At 38.0% G+C, this 16,230-nt stretch overlaps 1 protein-coding gene and 1 non-coding gene across 3 annotated transcripts in view; both read left to right on the top strand.

Moving 5' to 3' along the window:
- Positions 1-16,177, top strand: part of Rnf149 (ring finger protein 149) — a 28,499-nt gene extending 12,322 nt beyond the window's left edge. Inside the window, exons 2-8 of one of the 2 annotated variants that reach the window (XM_008845881.3) lie at positions 389-639; positions 1,663-1,731; positions 4,891-4,973; positions 7,383-7,479; positions 10,795-10,993; positions 12,596-14,543; positions 16,098-16,177. In XM_008845881.3, coding sequence (XP_008844103.1) covers positions 389-639; positions 1,663-1,731; positions 4,891-4,973; positions 7,383-7,479; positions 10,795-10,993; positions 12,596-12,639 — 743 coding nt within the window. In that variant the 3' untranslated portion in view covers positions 12,640-14,543; positions 16,098-16,177. Of the gene's footprint in view, positions 1-388; positions 640-1,662; positions 1,732-4,890; positions 4,974-7,382; positions 7,480-10,794; positions 10,994-12,595; positions 14,544-14,600; positions 15,924-16,097 lie in introns of those variants that run through there. The other variant, XM_029569734.1, reaches the window with a different exon arrangement.
- LOC115072473 lies at positions 14,620-14,734 on the top strand. Its single transcript, XR_003851529.1, has one exon. It is a non-coding gene; the product is annotated as a small nucleolar RNA SNORD89 (small nucleolar RNA).
- Positions 16,178-16,230: the final 53 nt, after the last annotated feature.

The raw sequence follows: 16,230 nt of genomic DNA, 5'->3' as shown, positions 1-16,230 counted from the left end.
GGAAAACAAAAACTGAGATTCTGTTCTCTCTGCCTCTGGGTTACAGACTTTTACCACCATGTCTGACTCAGAAATGAATTTTAAGCATCCTTTTTTTTCTCCTTTTTAATTAGCTGTGGAACAACTTAACTGCTGGTGGTATTACATGTTTCTTAAAAGGTTTGGTGATACAGTCAGTCGTCTGCAAAGCTGAATGGTATCCTAGCTCATTGTGATTTTCTTACTGTAGTCAGTCAGTCTTTTCTATTTTGAAACCAATTTTGGCAGTTGATGTTTTTCTGAAAATTACCCATTTTTATTAAAGTTTCTTAAAGTGTTTTTTGGTGAACATGTTCTTAATTTTATCTAATTTTGTGTTCTTTATTCATTTCTTTGTTTTTTCATGCAGGAACAGGAAACATAGTCGTCATTATGATTAGCTACTCAAAAGGAAGAGAAATTTTCAATCTGGTGGAAAAAGGAATTCCAGTACAAATGACCATAGGGATTGGCACCCGTCATATGCAGGAGTTCATCAGCGGTCAGTCTGTGGTGTTTGTGGCCATTGCCTTCATCACAATGATGATTATCTCATTAGCCTGGCTAATATTTTATTATATACAGCGTTTCCTATATACTGGCTCACAGTTTGGAAGTCAGGTAGTTATGGATAATTATTAATTTTAATTTTAAAAAGAGAGCATAAATATATTCTGTATATTACTTGAAGTTATATTTAGTTATATTTAATTTCATTTTCACTTATTCCTATGACTGGTAATAACTTTTTCTGTTTTGTGGGAAATTGGATACTTTTAAGTCTAGATCACTTTTTATACATTTGGTTCCTGCAGGTACTCTCTTTATCCTTTTATAGACAGACAGAAATAGCAGGGCATATGACCATGAACGTGCCCTCATGTAATCCTGGTTCTCTGGTTTGGTGTAAAGTTGAAGGGCCTTTTCTGTCTCTACTGTGAAGGCAGTCCCTTTCTCAGTAACAGCAGAGAAAAAGAAAAACCAGAGACTTCCAGTAGCACATTCAGGCCTTATGCAAAGCAGGCCTTCCTGACTTGATGACTTGGCAGGACTCTTTGCTTTAGGGTACCATTGATGGAAAGTAGATGGTACCTTTGTTCTGAGCATTATTAATTTCTTGCCAATATTTAGCATAGGAATTGGTTTCTTAGAGTTGAAAGTATAGCTAAATGACCCACACATGTTTAGAATGCAAGAGTTCCCAAGCTCTACCCCTATAATACCCTTTGTCAGATACGGAATTAAAAAGACCTGTTACTAGGCTGGAGATACAGCTCTGAAGGGGGCTTGCTTAGCCATGTATTGAAACCCTAGGCTCAGCCCTAGTACTGCAAATAAATAAATATCTAAGTAAGTAAAATAAATCAGTTTTTAGCTTGGCATGGTGGCTCATGCCTGTAATACTGGCATCTGGGAGACGGGAGAGTTGCTACAAGCCCAAGATCAGCCTGGGCCTCATTAAATAGCTTTTAAGTTACATGGCTCTTTTATATATTAAGACTTAAAATTTTTTCTAAGTTATTTTCAGAACAATCATTTAACTTCGCTTTTCTAATGATTTTCTATTTGCATACATTGTAATGTGTGATTCCCCCCCCCCATTATTTAAGCAATTGTAATAAGAATCTCTCTTTTCCCCCTAAGAATCATAGAAAGGAAACTAAGAAAATTATTGGCCAGCTTCCTCTGCATACTGTAAAGTCTGGAGAAAAGGTAATACTTTCATGCTGCTTTGTCTCATGGTTCAAACTAGACAGTGTTTATGTGTTTTGAGAAGTATTTTCTTTCCATTCTACTGATTGGCATAATCAGTATGTGACATTTTGACAGGTCTTCACGTATATATTTACATTTTTTTTAACTTTAAGATTTATTTTTGTAACTTTTTGAAACAGAAAACAACACACTCTTGGGGAAAGGTGAGGGGGTGGAGAAGCAGGCCCTGGGTAAGTGATCACGACAGCACCTGGAAATATATTTAAATATTTTAAAAAAGGGTTGACATTGACTTTTATGACAGGTACTTAGTCACATGTGACTGTTTAAATGTAAGTGAATTACATTTAGGGGCTAGACCTGTAGCTCAGTGGTGGAGCCAATGGTTAGCATGCATAAGGTCCTGGATTTGACCCCAGCACATACCCCTCCCCCTTCCTGAAAAAAACAGGGTTAAATGAATTTAATTTAAAAGCTAGTTCCAATATTGCATGTGCTTAATAACTATATTGGCTGGTGCTGACATACTGGGTTGTGCCACATTTCCATCATCTAAAGTTCTAGTGGGCCAGTGTGAATGACTGTAAAATTTGTGCTCCCAGATATTCATTGATACGAGTTCATCCACTAAAACCTGTTCAGAGTAAGATTTTTATTTATTTACTTATTTTGGTCTTTTTTGAGTCAGGGTCTTGTTGTAGCCCCAGCTGATCTGGAACTCACTGTGTAGACCAAGCTGGCCTTGAATTTACAGAGATCCACCTGCCTCTGACTCCCAAGTGCTGGGATTAAAGGCATACACCACTGTATACACCTTTACAGAGAGGCTTTTCATAGCTTGTGCAAGGTACTAATTTCCCTGAAAATGAATTAAAGAGGAGTGAACAAATATTTAAAAATCAGCTCTCACAGCCTAAAATTAGCATCAGATTTACAAATCACAAAGGGTTCTCTAGAAGAGCATTGACAAACTCCACATTCTGCATAGCTAGTTAACTTGACATTCATGTGGTTTTATGCCCTTCTTGCAGCATGCTTTCCATCCTTATACACATGAGAAGACACAGACTCATGGAATTTACTGAGCCATGCTTTGAGAATACAAGTAAATTGATACTGCTGTCTTCTTACACAGAATATTTTTGAAAGTATGCTACCCAGGACTTATTTTTAAATTGTCAAAAAATAGATATGGTGGCATATACCTTTAATCTCGACACTTAGAAGTCAGAGGCAGGCAGAGCTCCTTGAGTTCAAGGCCAGTCTGGTCTGCATAGTAAATTCCAGGCCAGGGTTTCATAGCAAGAACCTGTCTCTTCTCTCAAAAAAAATAAAAAATAAAAAATAATCTAAATGATAGGGGCTGGAGAGATGGCTCAGCAGTTAAGAGCACTGACTGCTCTTGCAGAGGACCTGGGTTCAATTCCCAGCACCTACATGGTGGCTACGAACCATCCTTAACTCTAGTTCCAGGGGAATCTGACGCCCTCGTCTGACCTCCACAGCATTGCACGACATGGGTACACTCACATACATGCAGGCAATACACTCATACACATAAAATAAAAATTAAAATATTTTTTTAAAACTCTAAATAATAATGAAAAAAGAAGATCCCTAAGTGGTCTGTGAAGTGTATATCTGGGTTTACTGCCATTTTTACACTGTAAAGCTAAACAGAAAAATGAGTTTTCTGCAGTCTATATCTTAACCAGTTCTGGAGATGAGTGACTTTTTTTTTTCTTTTCTTGTAGACTTACAGTGCTGTATAAATTTGCAAATTATTAAAGAGTTGGGAAATTATTTCATCATCCTTACATGACATGAAAAATAAGTGACTACTTTTGCTATAACATACACTTCAAAATACTGTTATAAGTTAATTTTAATGCAGTCTTTGATAACTGCATATGCAAAATCGGGTATTTACTGTTTCCTTGTTAATAGTAGTACATATGGCTAAGTACATGTTTAAATATTAACTCAAGGATAGTGTGGCTAAAAGTTGTCCCCTCATGTATACACTGCTTGAGTTCCTGAATCTCTGTCTCAGAATCCCAGCTTATCCTAGCTACTCTGGCCCCCACTGCCTTAGTGATTAAACAGGATCAGATGGACAGAGCCAAGGGTTTTCCAGAGAAGCAGAGAGGACTGATCCTATAGAAAAAGTCTGTGACTTAGAGATTCTTAGATACAGAAATTTTGTCACAAAACTCCCCCTCCTAATTTCTAAGTTTTACACTTGAAAATACTTTATCATAATAGCAAGCAGGGCTTAGAGTGTAGTTCACTTGGTAGAGTGCTTGCCTAAGATGCATGCAGCCTTGAGTTCCATCTCCAGAACCATGGTATAAACCAGACATGGTGATACAAGGTGGAAGCAGGAGGATCAGAAAACCATTCTTGGCTACACCACAAGTTTGAGGTCAGCTTGGAATATAAGAGATTTTGCATCGGTGTGTGGGTTGCATTTTGCATTTCTACAGCCCTTAAGATGCAAATACTTAGGGCTAGAGAGATGGCTCAGCAGTTAAGAGCACTGTCTGCTCTTCCAGAGGGCCTGGGTTTGGTTCCTAGCACCCACATGGTGGCTAACAAACCATGTGTAACTCGAGATCCAGGGAATCCAGTGCCCTTTTCTGGCCTTGACGGGCTCTACATTACACAAGTGCACTTTATATGTGGGCAAAACATACGCATAAAATAAAAATAAAGATACAAATACTTTTTCAAGCACTAGCTTACTACTTAAAACACTGCTAATGCCTGATCAGGCACACGGCGCACAATGAAGATTTTTTTTTCCTTTTCATTCAGTGTCTTTAAATAACTGCTTGATAGGGTAAGAAGTAAATGCCACGTATAATACATGTTTTAGAATCAGGTGGTTCAGTGCAGAATATAGTTCATCATTGTTTTAGTTTAGTTTTGTTTTTTATTTATATTGTGTGTATCACATATGTTGGGTATGCACATGCCACAACACATTCGGAGGCCAGAGGACAACTTTCTGGGACCTGGAGATCTAACTCAGGTCATCAGTGGTTTTTTTTTTTTACCTGCTATCCCTCTCGCTGACCCTGTTTTAGTCAGAATGTATTATCCTTACCAAGGATGAGCTACACACCAGTGATACAGTAAACTCTCTCTTTACAGGGAATTGATGTTGATGCTGAGAACTGTGCAGTGTGTATTGAAAATTTTAAAGTAAAGGATGTTATCAGAATCCTGCCATGCAAGTATGTTCTTTCTACCTACTTAGATATTAAAAATTACTTGAAGACTTCAGTATTTTGATAAGAGTACCATATTTTTTCTGATAGGAAAATATTGTGATCTTCAATCATCTCATCTTTCAGAAAAGAGGCTTGGACTTTCATATTGTCTTAAAGATTCTTTAAAACTGATTTGCTTAGGAGACTCTTAAGTGACCATTAAGACACATTATATACTCTTGTTTTAGACTGGCTTGTTTAGAATCCTAGGAATCCATTATATACCTAGTGGTGCAGAATATGTGCTATCTTGGGCAGAAGCAAGAACGATTAAGCACCCAGAATGACCCAGAAGTGAGGTGGAGCAGGTAGAGTTTGCTATTGTTTACATCCTGGATGTAGGTTCTCTGTTGAGGTTGTGTAAAACAACTATTCTTACTCAGGTTTCAATAATTCAGGTGTCATTTTAATACTGGGAAGTTTCAATTTCGTTTTTAATAATCCATTTTAATTGATAACTTCTAAAAAGAATTGATGTGCTACCAGAAGGGTTTGTTTTGTGTACAGATAATAGATTTTTTAAAAAATATTTTTATTTTATGTGTATGAGTGTATTGCCTGCATGCATGTGAGTGCACCCGTGTCATGCAATGCCGCGGGGGTCAGAAGAGGGCTTCAGAGTCCCCTGGAACCGGAGTTAAGGACAGTTCGTAGCTGCCATGTGGGTGCTGGGAATCGAACCCGGGTCCTCTGCAAGAGCAGTCACTGCTCTTAACTGCTGAGCCATCTCTCCAGCCCCCAAATAATAGATTTTTAAGTCTGATCAATTTCAGTTAAACCTTACATATTTTAGAAGTAAGTTACAAGTTAGTATGTTTGTTTTGTTTACAAAATATTTTAGTATATATGCAGTACTTTATAGATTAAATACAAAATATTTTAGTATATATACAGTTCTTTATAATAGATTAAATTCTTGATACCTGTTTTGAGGAAATAAAGGAATAAGCATCAAAATAATTAAAAGTTCTCAGAGAAGAGTAGCTGGCTTAAATCTGCCAGCATTTACATAGGGTTGGCACAGTGGGTACTTAAAGAACTAGGGTCAGTATAAATTAATCATGTTCTACAGAAAAGCATTGAAAGTGGAGAATTTAGGAGCTGGTTTAGGACAGGTCTTTCTGACTTCAGAATGATGCTTGAGATGTTGCATAGATTAGCAGCTCTAGGTATGTGCTGGTGGATGAGCTGGGCTTTACCTGACCCTTGGTGCAGAGCTGTTACATCTGCACATTTCTTGGTCGCTTTCTTTTTTTTTCCCCTGAGCATTATGCAACACATCCTCCAACCAAACCATAAGTTTCTTTTGTGTTGGTTTTTTGTTTTGTTTTTCTACTTACTTTTGGGTCTCCTCTTTTAGTATGAGGGTGGAAAGGTAGAATGACAAGCTAAACTAAACTGATATAATTAAAAATTGCTGTTTCTAATGGCACTAGCAGAATTCTGTTTGAAGAAAAGGGCGTCAGAGGAGTAATAATAACATACAGTTAGTTAAGAGGTATGTACTATGTCCACCCTGTTGTGAACACATTGTGTGAATCCCTTGGAACAGCTTATGGTAAAGGTACAGAGATTAGGAGACACAGCTCCTTATGATTATGGCTGTCTAGTCACATGGCTGGTGTTTGAGCCCAAGCCCAACCCTCTGGCTCCAAAGCCTGTATTTGATCACACATCCATCTCATGGGAGGAGCAGTAAGCCACCAAGACAAACCAGCAAGAAAATAAATTATTAATTCTGATAGTGTGTTAGATGCTTATTATAGAAATGGGGTATGTTAAAGGAAGTAATTGTTCTTTAGGCCTGTCACCCAAAGATGAGTGTTAGTATTTTGCTGTATTTCCATTGAGTCATTTTATAGACCGAAGCAAGATACTATCAGCTTAGTATTAGTTTATTATTCTTAGCTTATTTAGGGGCTTTACAAGACTAAAAGGCCAAGTAAACTACTAAGGCACATAAAAATGACTGTGCATGGTAGTGCATTACTATGATCTCAGCTCTTGGGAGGCAGAGTTAAAAGGATTGCAAGTTCAAGGCAAGCCTGAGCTACAAGAGCAAGTTCTAGGCCAGCTTGAGCTATGTAGTGAGACTGTGTCTCAAAAAAATAAGATATAAAAACATACAACTTAGCATGTGATAGAAATAGGTCCATCCTATTTTTGTGGAATGAAGAGAAAATTTCACTGTTAAGTTCAAGTTCTTTTTAAATGGAAAGTTGACTAGATAGTAACTTAGAAAAGTGACTAGACTACAAGGCTAATGTAATGTTGACTAATGTGTAATAAAGGGATGTTGGTAAAATGTCTATTTCCTTTATAAGTTATATAAATATTTATTTTAAGACATTAATGTATACTTAATTCTTTTAGGCATATTTTTCATAGAATATGCATTGACCCATGGCTTTTGGATCACCGAACGTGTCCAATGTGTAAACTTGATGTCATCAAAGCCCTGGGATATTGGGTTTGTTACATTTTTGTTTATTTTCAATCTCTGCCCAGTTCTTCTTACTTTATTGACCAGAGGCAAAAGGAGTAGACAGAATGCTCCATCTGGTATCCTTATAGTTCTCTAAAGAAGTTTTCTTCTGTATTAAAATGAATTCTTAAGGTAGTCCACAAAAATTAGTGAACTAAATTTATGACAATAATATGCTAGCATATTCCCCAGTTTATAATTACTTACAGTATATAGTTCGATATACTATGTTATGTATGTATGGGTGTATAGTTGATTTTATGTAAACAAAAACCATAGGCTGCATAAAACAGAAGGACTTCCTACAGTTCTGGCTTCAGATGCACATTTTACATTATGAAGGAACTAAGCCCAACACTTTTTGATGCCTTTTCTCCCTGTTACTGGGTTTCACAGTTCACTAGTACTGGGTAAACCTGTCCTGCATTAAGTTTGGCCCATTAGTTTGCAGTACTTTGGTCAGGGGAGACGAAAACAGACTATAACAATAGCTAGGCCATGTACTTGTTTCGGGCCTTAAACACATATGACATTTAATCTTCACAGCTGCTATATGAAGTGCTTTTACAATTCCTACTCTACTATAGAAACTTAAGCTTAGAGCCACTGAATCCTCATTTGAGATAACACAGCTACTTGATAAGGAATCAATATTAAACATGAGTTTACTTCTTCCCTACTCAGAGAAAGGCATGAAAAAATAAATTCTTTTTAGAATTTGAATATAGTATATTAATGCCTCAAAATATTGTTGATTAAATAAAGTTTATTAGATAATCCTTTTTGAGGAGCTGGGGATGTACCTTAGCTGGTAGAGAGCTTGCCTATGCATGAAGCCCTGAATTTAGTCCCCAACACCAAATAAACTGGATGTGGTTGTGTATGCCTATAATCCTGGTTCTTGGGAAGTGCAAACAATAAGATCAGAAGTTCATCCCATGAGACTTACTAACAAAAAAAACTTAGAAAAAATAATGTGACCATTGAATTTATTTTCCTTTTTAAACTGGTTTAAGAAGATTTTTGTAATGTTTATTTAAATTAGATAAAAATTAATTTCTATTATAGAATAGAAATTTCAGAGAATTTTTTAAAGATGATCATTTTATGCAGTTTAAAGCCATAATAGCCATGTGAGCTTCAATAATGATGTCACTATGGAACTGCCCATGGAACAAGATTTAACTTCCTAGGCTGTAGTTCTGACAGTGTCCTCTCTTCTGGCTTGGTGTGTCTTCAGGAAATACTAAGTGACCTCTCCTTCTTCACTGCTCACTATGGAATATTTCACTTGGCGGTCCAGAATGTCCTTGCTGTAGGTCAACAGGGAGCAGAAGGTTGGAATTCAAGAACCACCATACTAGAACCTCATTCTGCCTTGCTGTCCTGAACATTTTTGTCTTTCCTATAGACTACCTAAACTCTCTCCTTCTCACTTTTAACAAAATTTGGAGAGGGGTAGTATGTCTCCATAGAGACCTTGGCTCATGGCCTCTACGCAGAAACTAGTTTAGCAGTAGGCTGAGCTTTCATTGTTCAGCATTTTAAATGAGAAAATGCAGAGCTTGATGGACTATGTTCTTGGAAAAGTCTTGAACTCTCTCCCTTCCTTAGGGTACACTTCTATTGAAAGTTGTTTTCTTTGTTGAATAATTTCAGTAGCCTTAACTAAGTCAGAGACTTTCATCCTAATGAGTTTTGGTTTAAAAATACAGCATCACATATATTAAAAATCAGTTTTCATTTTATATAACATTAAATTGCTTTCTGAGGATGTTAATTACAGGAAGCTAGAATATAAGAAACTAGAATGCCTGGTTTATAGAAGTCTGCTGTTTTCTTCAGACATACCATCCCCTTCTGCGTTGGGTGTATTTTCAGTAGTTAGGACATGCACTTTTGTAGTATCTAGTTCTCTATTTCCTTATAACTGTTTAAGAATCACCAGTGACCCTTTCTTTACACAGACTTTAAAGGCAGTCCTTGGATTTGCACCTGTGTCCACTTCAGTGGCAGTTGCCACTTTTACATTCATTTGACAAACACTGGTCAAAGGACTGCTATCCAAGATGTTAAACTGAACTTAGATCTGGGGAACAGATGGATATGGTGCAGGCACTCTGCTATAGTGAAGATTTAGGGGGTTTCACTTTCAGGCCAAGTGGGACTAGAGTATGTCCAGAGACACAGTGTGGCAAGGGAGCATTCCAGGTGCCATCCAGATCAGAGAGGAAAGAGTTCATACAGCCTGTTAGAAATGGGAAGACTCACAGGAGCATATTTTAGTGGGACAACTAAGGAATTTGTCACCTCAATATATCAGCTTGATGGTGTACCCATAGGAATGACCTGTGAGGTTTGAGGTTGGCAAGTAATTAGCTTTGTAAGTATTTAGAGAAACAGGCTGGGATAAGGCTGAACAGAAGTTGGAGAACATGACATTACAGCAACATAGTTTGTTGCTTGGTATGTCAGGAGTTGGAGGTAGGGGGAGAGTTGTACTGCATGGGGAGCCTGTTTAGTTACTAGTGAGGGAGGAGGGGGCAGTTTTAGAATGCCCTTAGAGCAGGTCAGGGATGTCTGAGAACCCAAGAAGAGAAGTAAAGTGCCCGTAAGCCCCATGTTCACAGCTTACCAACTCTCACATAGTCACTTTCCCAGCATCTGCCTACATGTAACTTTGGTTCTTGTTTTAATCAAAAAGGATTTCTGAATCCCCCACCCTCCAATGTTGAGGCTCAATGTAGCAATGATAAAGGAGTCGGGCCTTTAAAGGAAGACTGGTTTGGTAGTCTTCCTTTAAAGCAGCAAATGGAAGAGAGAGGGAAGTTGGAGACAAGCTACAGCTGAGACTTATATATAAGGAAGGAGCAAGACTGCTTAAAAAACTAATACAGCCTTTACCTGTTGAGAGCCCGTTTATCTCTGAAACCCCAAATGCTTACTGTGAAACAGCCTGAGGCGGTCATCATAGCTTCTGGCTGCCTCCCGAGGGAGCAGCAGTGAGGCCAAGCCACAATGGTTCACAGCCTCTGTTCAAGAAGAAAGAGGGTGAGGACGCCTCACTTTCTGTCAGTAAATAATTTAAAAGGTGTTTGCATCAAGCAAGGAAACTAACTTTAGAGGAAAAGAGAACAAACTATATAGGTCTTACAAAGCTGCCTATTGAGAAGTAACCTCATGATGCTGGATAAAGGAGGTGCTGGTGTGCTTCCCACCAGTTCTCCCTACAGAGTAAACGATGTCTTGGATGAACCATGAGCAATATGACCATAGACTATGCCTTCTGTCCACCTCTAGGGGGATCCTGAGGATACACAGGAGCTGTCTACACCAGAAGCTACCCCAGGAAGTGTTTCTGCTGGGAATCTGAGTATGACTTCCCAGGAAGAGGACAGAAGTGCTGAAAGCAACCTGCCATCATCATCCACGAGTGAATCTGGGCCTCGCTGCCCTAGCAGGTTTAAGGAAGATGCAGGGGAAGACACAGCATTGCTAGGTAAGTGGCTGCCAGGCTTCTAGAAACTGATTACCAGTAATTGAGTGAAAATTTAAAATACAGAAAAGAATGAAAAAACTACAGTCCCACACCTAGAGATGCCATTTTGACTTTACCAGATACTTCTCAAGAATGGGGGTATACCACTTACGTATATTAGGTAAACTGCTATTTTTATGTTATCGTGCTCTTTCTTTTTCAATGGATAGATAAATTTTATGGCCATGTAGTATTTAAATGTTTAATTGCTCAGTTCATCTCTACTTCTTCTGGGGTTTTTGTTTGTTTTCTGCAGTCGGTAGGGCTGTATAGCGTAGCCTGACCTCAAGCTCACAATTTTTCTTGCTTCTGCTTCTCAATTTCTTCATACTGATTCTCAGCCCCAGCTCTTTAGTCAAGAAGCATTCTTGTGGCAGTGGGGTCAGACAGGCTTTGGGCTTGCCTGATAAGAGTGCTACCACAAACTATGCCTCTTGCCCCTAGAGCTTTTTTGTTTTCCTAATATCTATGTTGAAAGTACTATGCCTGTGTCATATATTTTTGTATTATCCCCCTCCCTCAGTTTCTTTCTTTTTGGTATTGAAGATGGGACTTGGAGCTTCGTGAATACTAAGTACAAACTGCCACTCAGCTATACTCCCAGTTCCTAATTTCTGTATCCTTCAGCCTCTCTCTATAGTTTATCTGTCTTCCAGCTTCTTATTCTCAGGCCTTTTACAGAGTACTAAATAGGAAGGTCTTTTTTCTTCAACCTAATTTTACTAGTATTTATGGGATCCTTTTTTTTCAAAAACTTTTTGAGACAGGGTCTCAAACTCACTTTGTAGCCACAGATGACCTTGAAGCTCCAATCTTTCCAAGTGTATCACCACAGAGGTTTTATGCAGTGCTGGAGTCAAAACCCTGGGCTTCGTGCATGCTAAGCAAGCACTCTACCTACTGAGCTACATTCCCCAGACCCCCTTTATTACTCTGATTGATTAATCAGTTGATCGATTGAGGCGGAGGTCACGTGGGCACATCATGGGTGCTTGTGTGGTGGTCAGAAGACAACTTCCAATAATAACTCCTCTCCTACTGTGGGACCACAGGACCAATTTTAGGCTGTCAGGCTTGGCAGCAAGTACCTTTACCTACTGAGCCATCTCACTGGACCCTCTTCTGCATTCTTTAAAGATTAATTCTTATTTTGGCAAGTAAGAGAAAAATCTCACCATTGTTTTAATTAGAATTAAATTAACTCAGATTATTTTAATGGAGATTAGTTGCTACTTCTAATTTTGAATTTTGCCATCCTGGAAAAAAACATCCTGGAAAGAAGTGAGATTCAAACTGAATCAGTTCTTGTCTTTTAACATGTTTAGGCAAAAATTCATAGAAATATTAGAAGTTTTAATTATGTATATATAGTGACGTTTGTGAAATGTGTAAAGCCAAAGTCCCTTTCTGGAGTGTCCTTTAAAAGAAGTCTCCAGAATGGAAGTTTTATTTAAGTGCTTCTGTAATTTGTTTCTTGAATTATTATCTCTAAATGAGTAACTGTATGTGTGTAACTAAAGTTTGACTGCTGACTCTAGGGTGGCTTTCAATGCTTTGTTGTAGGAGCGGGGAGGAGTGACCCTCAGCATGGAGGACCCATCTGCTAGCGCATATCTCACTGACAGCGTCACCAACAGCCTTGGCTTGAACTAAAGGATACTTTATTTTTTTACATTAGAACATAGTTTGTATACTTGAAACCATTATTTTACCTTTCAGATTTGATATACAAAGGGCTGAGATATTTTATCCTAAAAAACTTTTTAAATTAGCCTTCATCTATCTACTAAAATGTGGTGTTTATGATAAACTGTGTTGGTTCAGATTGTCCAAAAGACAATGTCTAGGGAAAGCACTCTAGTGTGGAAGATGGTGGTATTTCTAAAGACTAGCTTCTATGGTACTATAAAAACAAGATTCTGTTTCTCAGGCTTCTGAGACAAAGTACACTAAGTTAAAGTAGAATTGTATAATGTGACATAGTAAATTGATTGCATGGACTTTGCCTGAAGCAGAGACTCTAGAACTTCAATAAGAAATCTTGCTGTGGGCAGTGGTACACACCTGTCATCCCAGCACTCAGGAGGCTGAGCCAAGAGGATCTCGAGTTCAGAGTGAGCCTAGGCTAGACAGCAAAGACCCTACCTCAGAGAGAGTGGGAGGGGAGACAGAAACCAGTTATCTTGCACTGTATTGTACATAGATTTTAAAAACCCAAGCTTTGGTGTTACTGTAAGAAAAGCACTAGATGATTTTAGAATTTGTATTTTTACTTTTATTACCTAATTTCTTTTGACACTTGATTGGGAAGGAAATTTGTTCATATTTTCCTACAAATGAAAAGGCCAATATCCTGTGTTGCACATTAAAATTCTGATTCATTAAGGAAATCAAGTAGGCATACTGTGAGGTTTTTAAGTGATTATTATATTGGTTCTGATCCTTAAAAAGACAATTTTTATTTTTGTTGTTGGAATGCAATAACGTTTTCCTAAAGAGATTTCAAGCCAACTCAGCACTGGGACCTTGTCTGACCATAGACTCATTTTTACTCATTTGCTGTTCTCATAGGTAAAGCTTTGAAGATTGTTAGAAGTCTGTTTTATGTAACCAAACACACGCACAGAACTTTCTTCTCACTTCCTGTACGTGGAAGTCAGAACTGAGGCAGGGTTTTTGTTTTGTTTTGGGGGCGTTTTTTTAGGAGTACAGAATTGTGCTAGTTAGGCCTTTGTTGTGCCTTACCGTGTTCTGTGTGTCTTTATTTTGTAGAAAAAAGTAAATATTGAAAATAAAACTTTAAAAGTTGAATTTGGTGGGCATAGTGATGTATATCTTTAATCCCAGCACTCAGGAGGCAGAAACATAGTAAGACATTGTCTCTAAACAAAACACCTGAACTTTCTTTGTAGCCATAGCTAAGATACGCTTTATAAGATTTATTTTATTGAGCTATTTGGAGTTTTACCAAAAAGAGCTATACAGCAAGATTAATATGATGAGCTGTGGAAGGAGAGTTTGTTTTACTTCGAGCACTTAACAGTCTCAAAGTTTGTTTTCACAATTCTCACCGAACTCTTTTTCTGTGATCAGTGCAAATAGGAAAATATATTTAATTCTGTATCAAGTAGATTATTTGGTTTTATCTTTTAAGAATGTACTAAGGAAAATGTTTTCTTTCCAGTAGTTAAAAAAGATAGCTTTTTTAAAAGGATGTTTTTAATCATTGTAGAAGTGTGATTTGTGTTTGGGGTTTCTTTTTTTTGTTGAGGCACTCTCACTGTGTAACCCAATCTGAGTTTGAATTCACCATCCTCCTGCCTCAGCTCCACAGTGCTGAGGTTACAGGCATATACCACCTCTCCCGGCTCTGAAGTGTTTTGAAGATTGCAGGCAACATTCATGACTCCGAAGCTCATTTGCCGTGGTTCCTTGCCAACCTGGCTTCTTCACTATGCCATCTTTTCCCAGCAGAAACTCACTAGAGCGTTGTGACCTACAGTATCACTTGGTAGGTAATCATTTCTTAAGTGCTAAATTAATAGGGGTCTTGAACTCTTCTTCCCAGATGCTTGCTCCCTCTGGCTGCTGAGGAATGATGACAGTAAAAGGCCGAATTGCAGTGTCTCCATCAGCAGTTTGCTCTCTACGTGGACACACGATGACAAAACCTCCTGAAGCGAACCATTGTCTGACCTCAGTCATGCCAGGGTGGAAGCTTCCTGCCTGGAGGAGGCTTCCCAAGTGGGAATGGCCAAGAAAGGCCTACCAACACTAAGTGACTCAGATCACAGAGCTTGACTTAGTAAACAACTGTGTACCTGTAGACCTTTACTACACTCATAAAATCAAGGCCTGCTAGATTTCCAAAATAGTAGCCCTTCGAGAAAAGTGTGTTATCTATTTGGCTGAAATTCTCTCCTCAGGATAGCTTTTCTTGGCAACAATCTCTCTGGGGCACACTGAAACAAACTATTTGCTCAAGGAAAGTTTAATCTGTACCTACTGTTGGCTGGAACCTGAAGATTTTTAGTCAAAAGCAGTTTTTACAGGTCAGGATGAGCCTTGCTTTACCATTTCGTTAAGTACAAAATGTTGACGACCTGGAACAAAGCTAGCTTAGTGGTAGTCACTGTATGTAGTGATTTTCTGGTGAGACAATCATGTTAGAAAAGCTTTCCTAGCTCATTTGGCTTCTAAAGATTTAGAAACATTTGCAAAAATACTAGTACTTAATTACTCAAGGAAGTGCCTGCTGTGCCGTAACTGCCACACAGCCACTTGCCTTTTTCCTACTGCAGAGTATAAACAAAGTTGAGTTTTGAAAACAAGTATCTGCTTATTCACTGAAAGTATGAGGGCTAGAAGTCCATCTTTTTGAGCTGTGTGTAAGCTGTGTGATGGGCTGCCGAGGAGCCTGGGAATAGCAGTGTTTTCTGTGTGCCTATTGCAAATCTCAGACTTGTAGAGGTGCTTTTAGTGCATCTTAGGGATTTTTCCTAATACAGACAGTAATGATTGCATAAAAAAGACAGACCACATATGAAATCTCAGGTCTCAAACTTTTTCTCCTATTCACATTTTCTTCAAATATTATCTTCAAGAGTTATCACCAAAAATAATTATATAATAGACTGAGATCCATAATCTCCATGAAAATTAAAATGTATAACATGCTACCTAAAACTAGGTGTACATGAGTATGTACCCTATTAATTTAGTGATACCATTTCAGTAAAATTGCTTAAATGAATAGTAAGTCCTACTGAGAATGATTTAAGTGGTTATAGGACTCCCATCATTTTTTTTTTAATTAAAAAAAAATTATGTGTATGAGTGTTGTAAATGCACCCATATCATGGTGCCCACAGAAGACAAAAGAGGATACACATTAGATCCCCTGGAACTGGAGTTACCGATGATTGTTAGCCACCATGTGGGTACTAGGATTCAAAGCCCGGTCTTCTGCACAAACAGCCAATGCTCTTAACCTCTGAGTCATCCCATCTTTTTGAAATAACTTCACTTTCTACTGTTACTGATTATTGTATTTTTTTTTAAACAGGTTATTTGAAGATTTAAGTTGGAACTAAGACATTTCATGAAGTTTAGCCTAAGTTAAATTAAACTCTTTAATTAACATGAGTCCCAGTTCTTTGCTGTTACCTGTTCAACATATTTTTAAAAATAATTTATTT

The sequence above is a fragment of the Nannospalax galili genome, unplaced genomic scaffold (assembly GCF_000622305.1).
Source record: "Nannospalax galili isolate Female #2095 unplaced genomic scaffold, S.galili_v1.0 scaffold182, whole genome shotgun sequence".
In the NCBI taxonomy this organism is placed as follows: domain Eukaryota; kingdom Metazoa; phylum Chordata; class Mammalia; order Rodentia; family Spalacidae; genus Nannospalax; species Nannospalax galili.
Note: the sequence above shows the minus strand (reverse complement) of the source record. Positions and strands in the feature narration are given on the sequence as shown.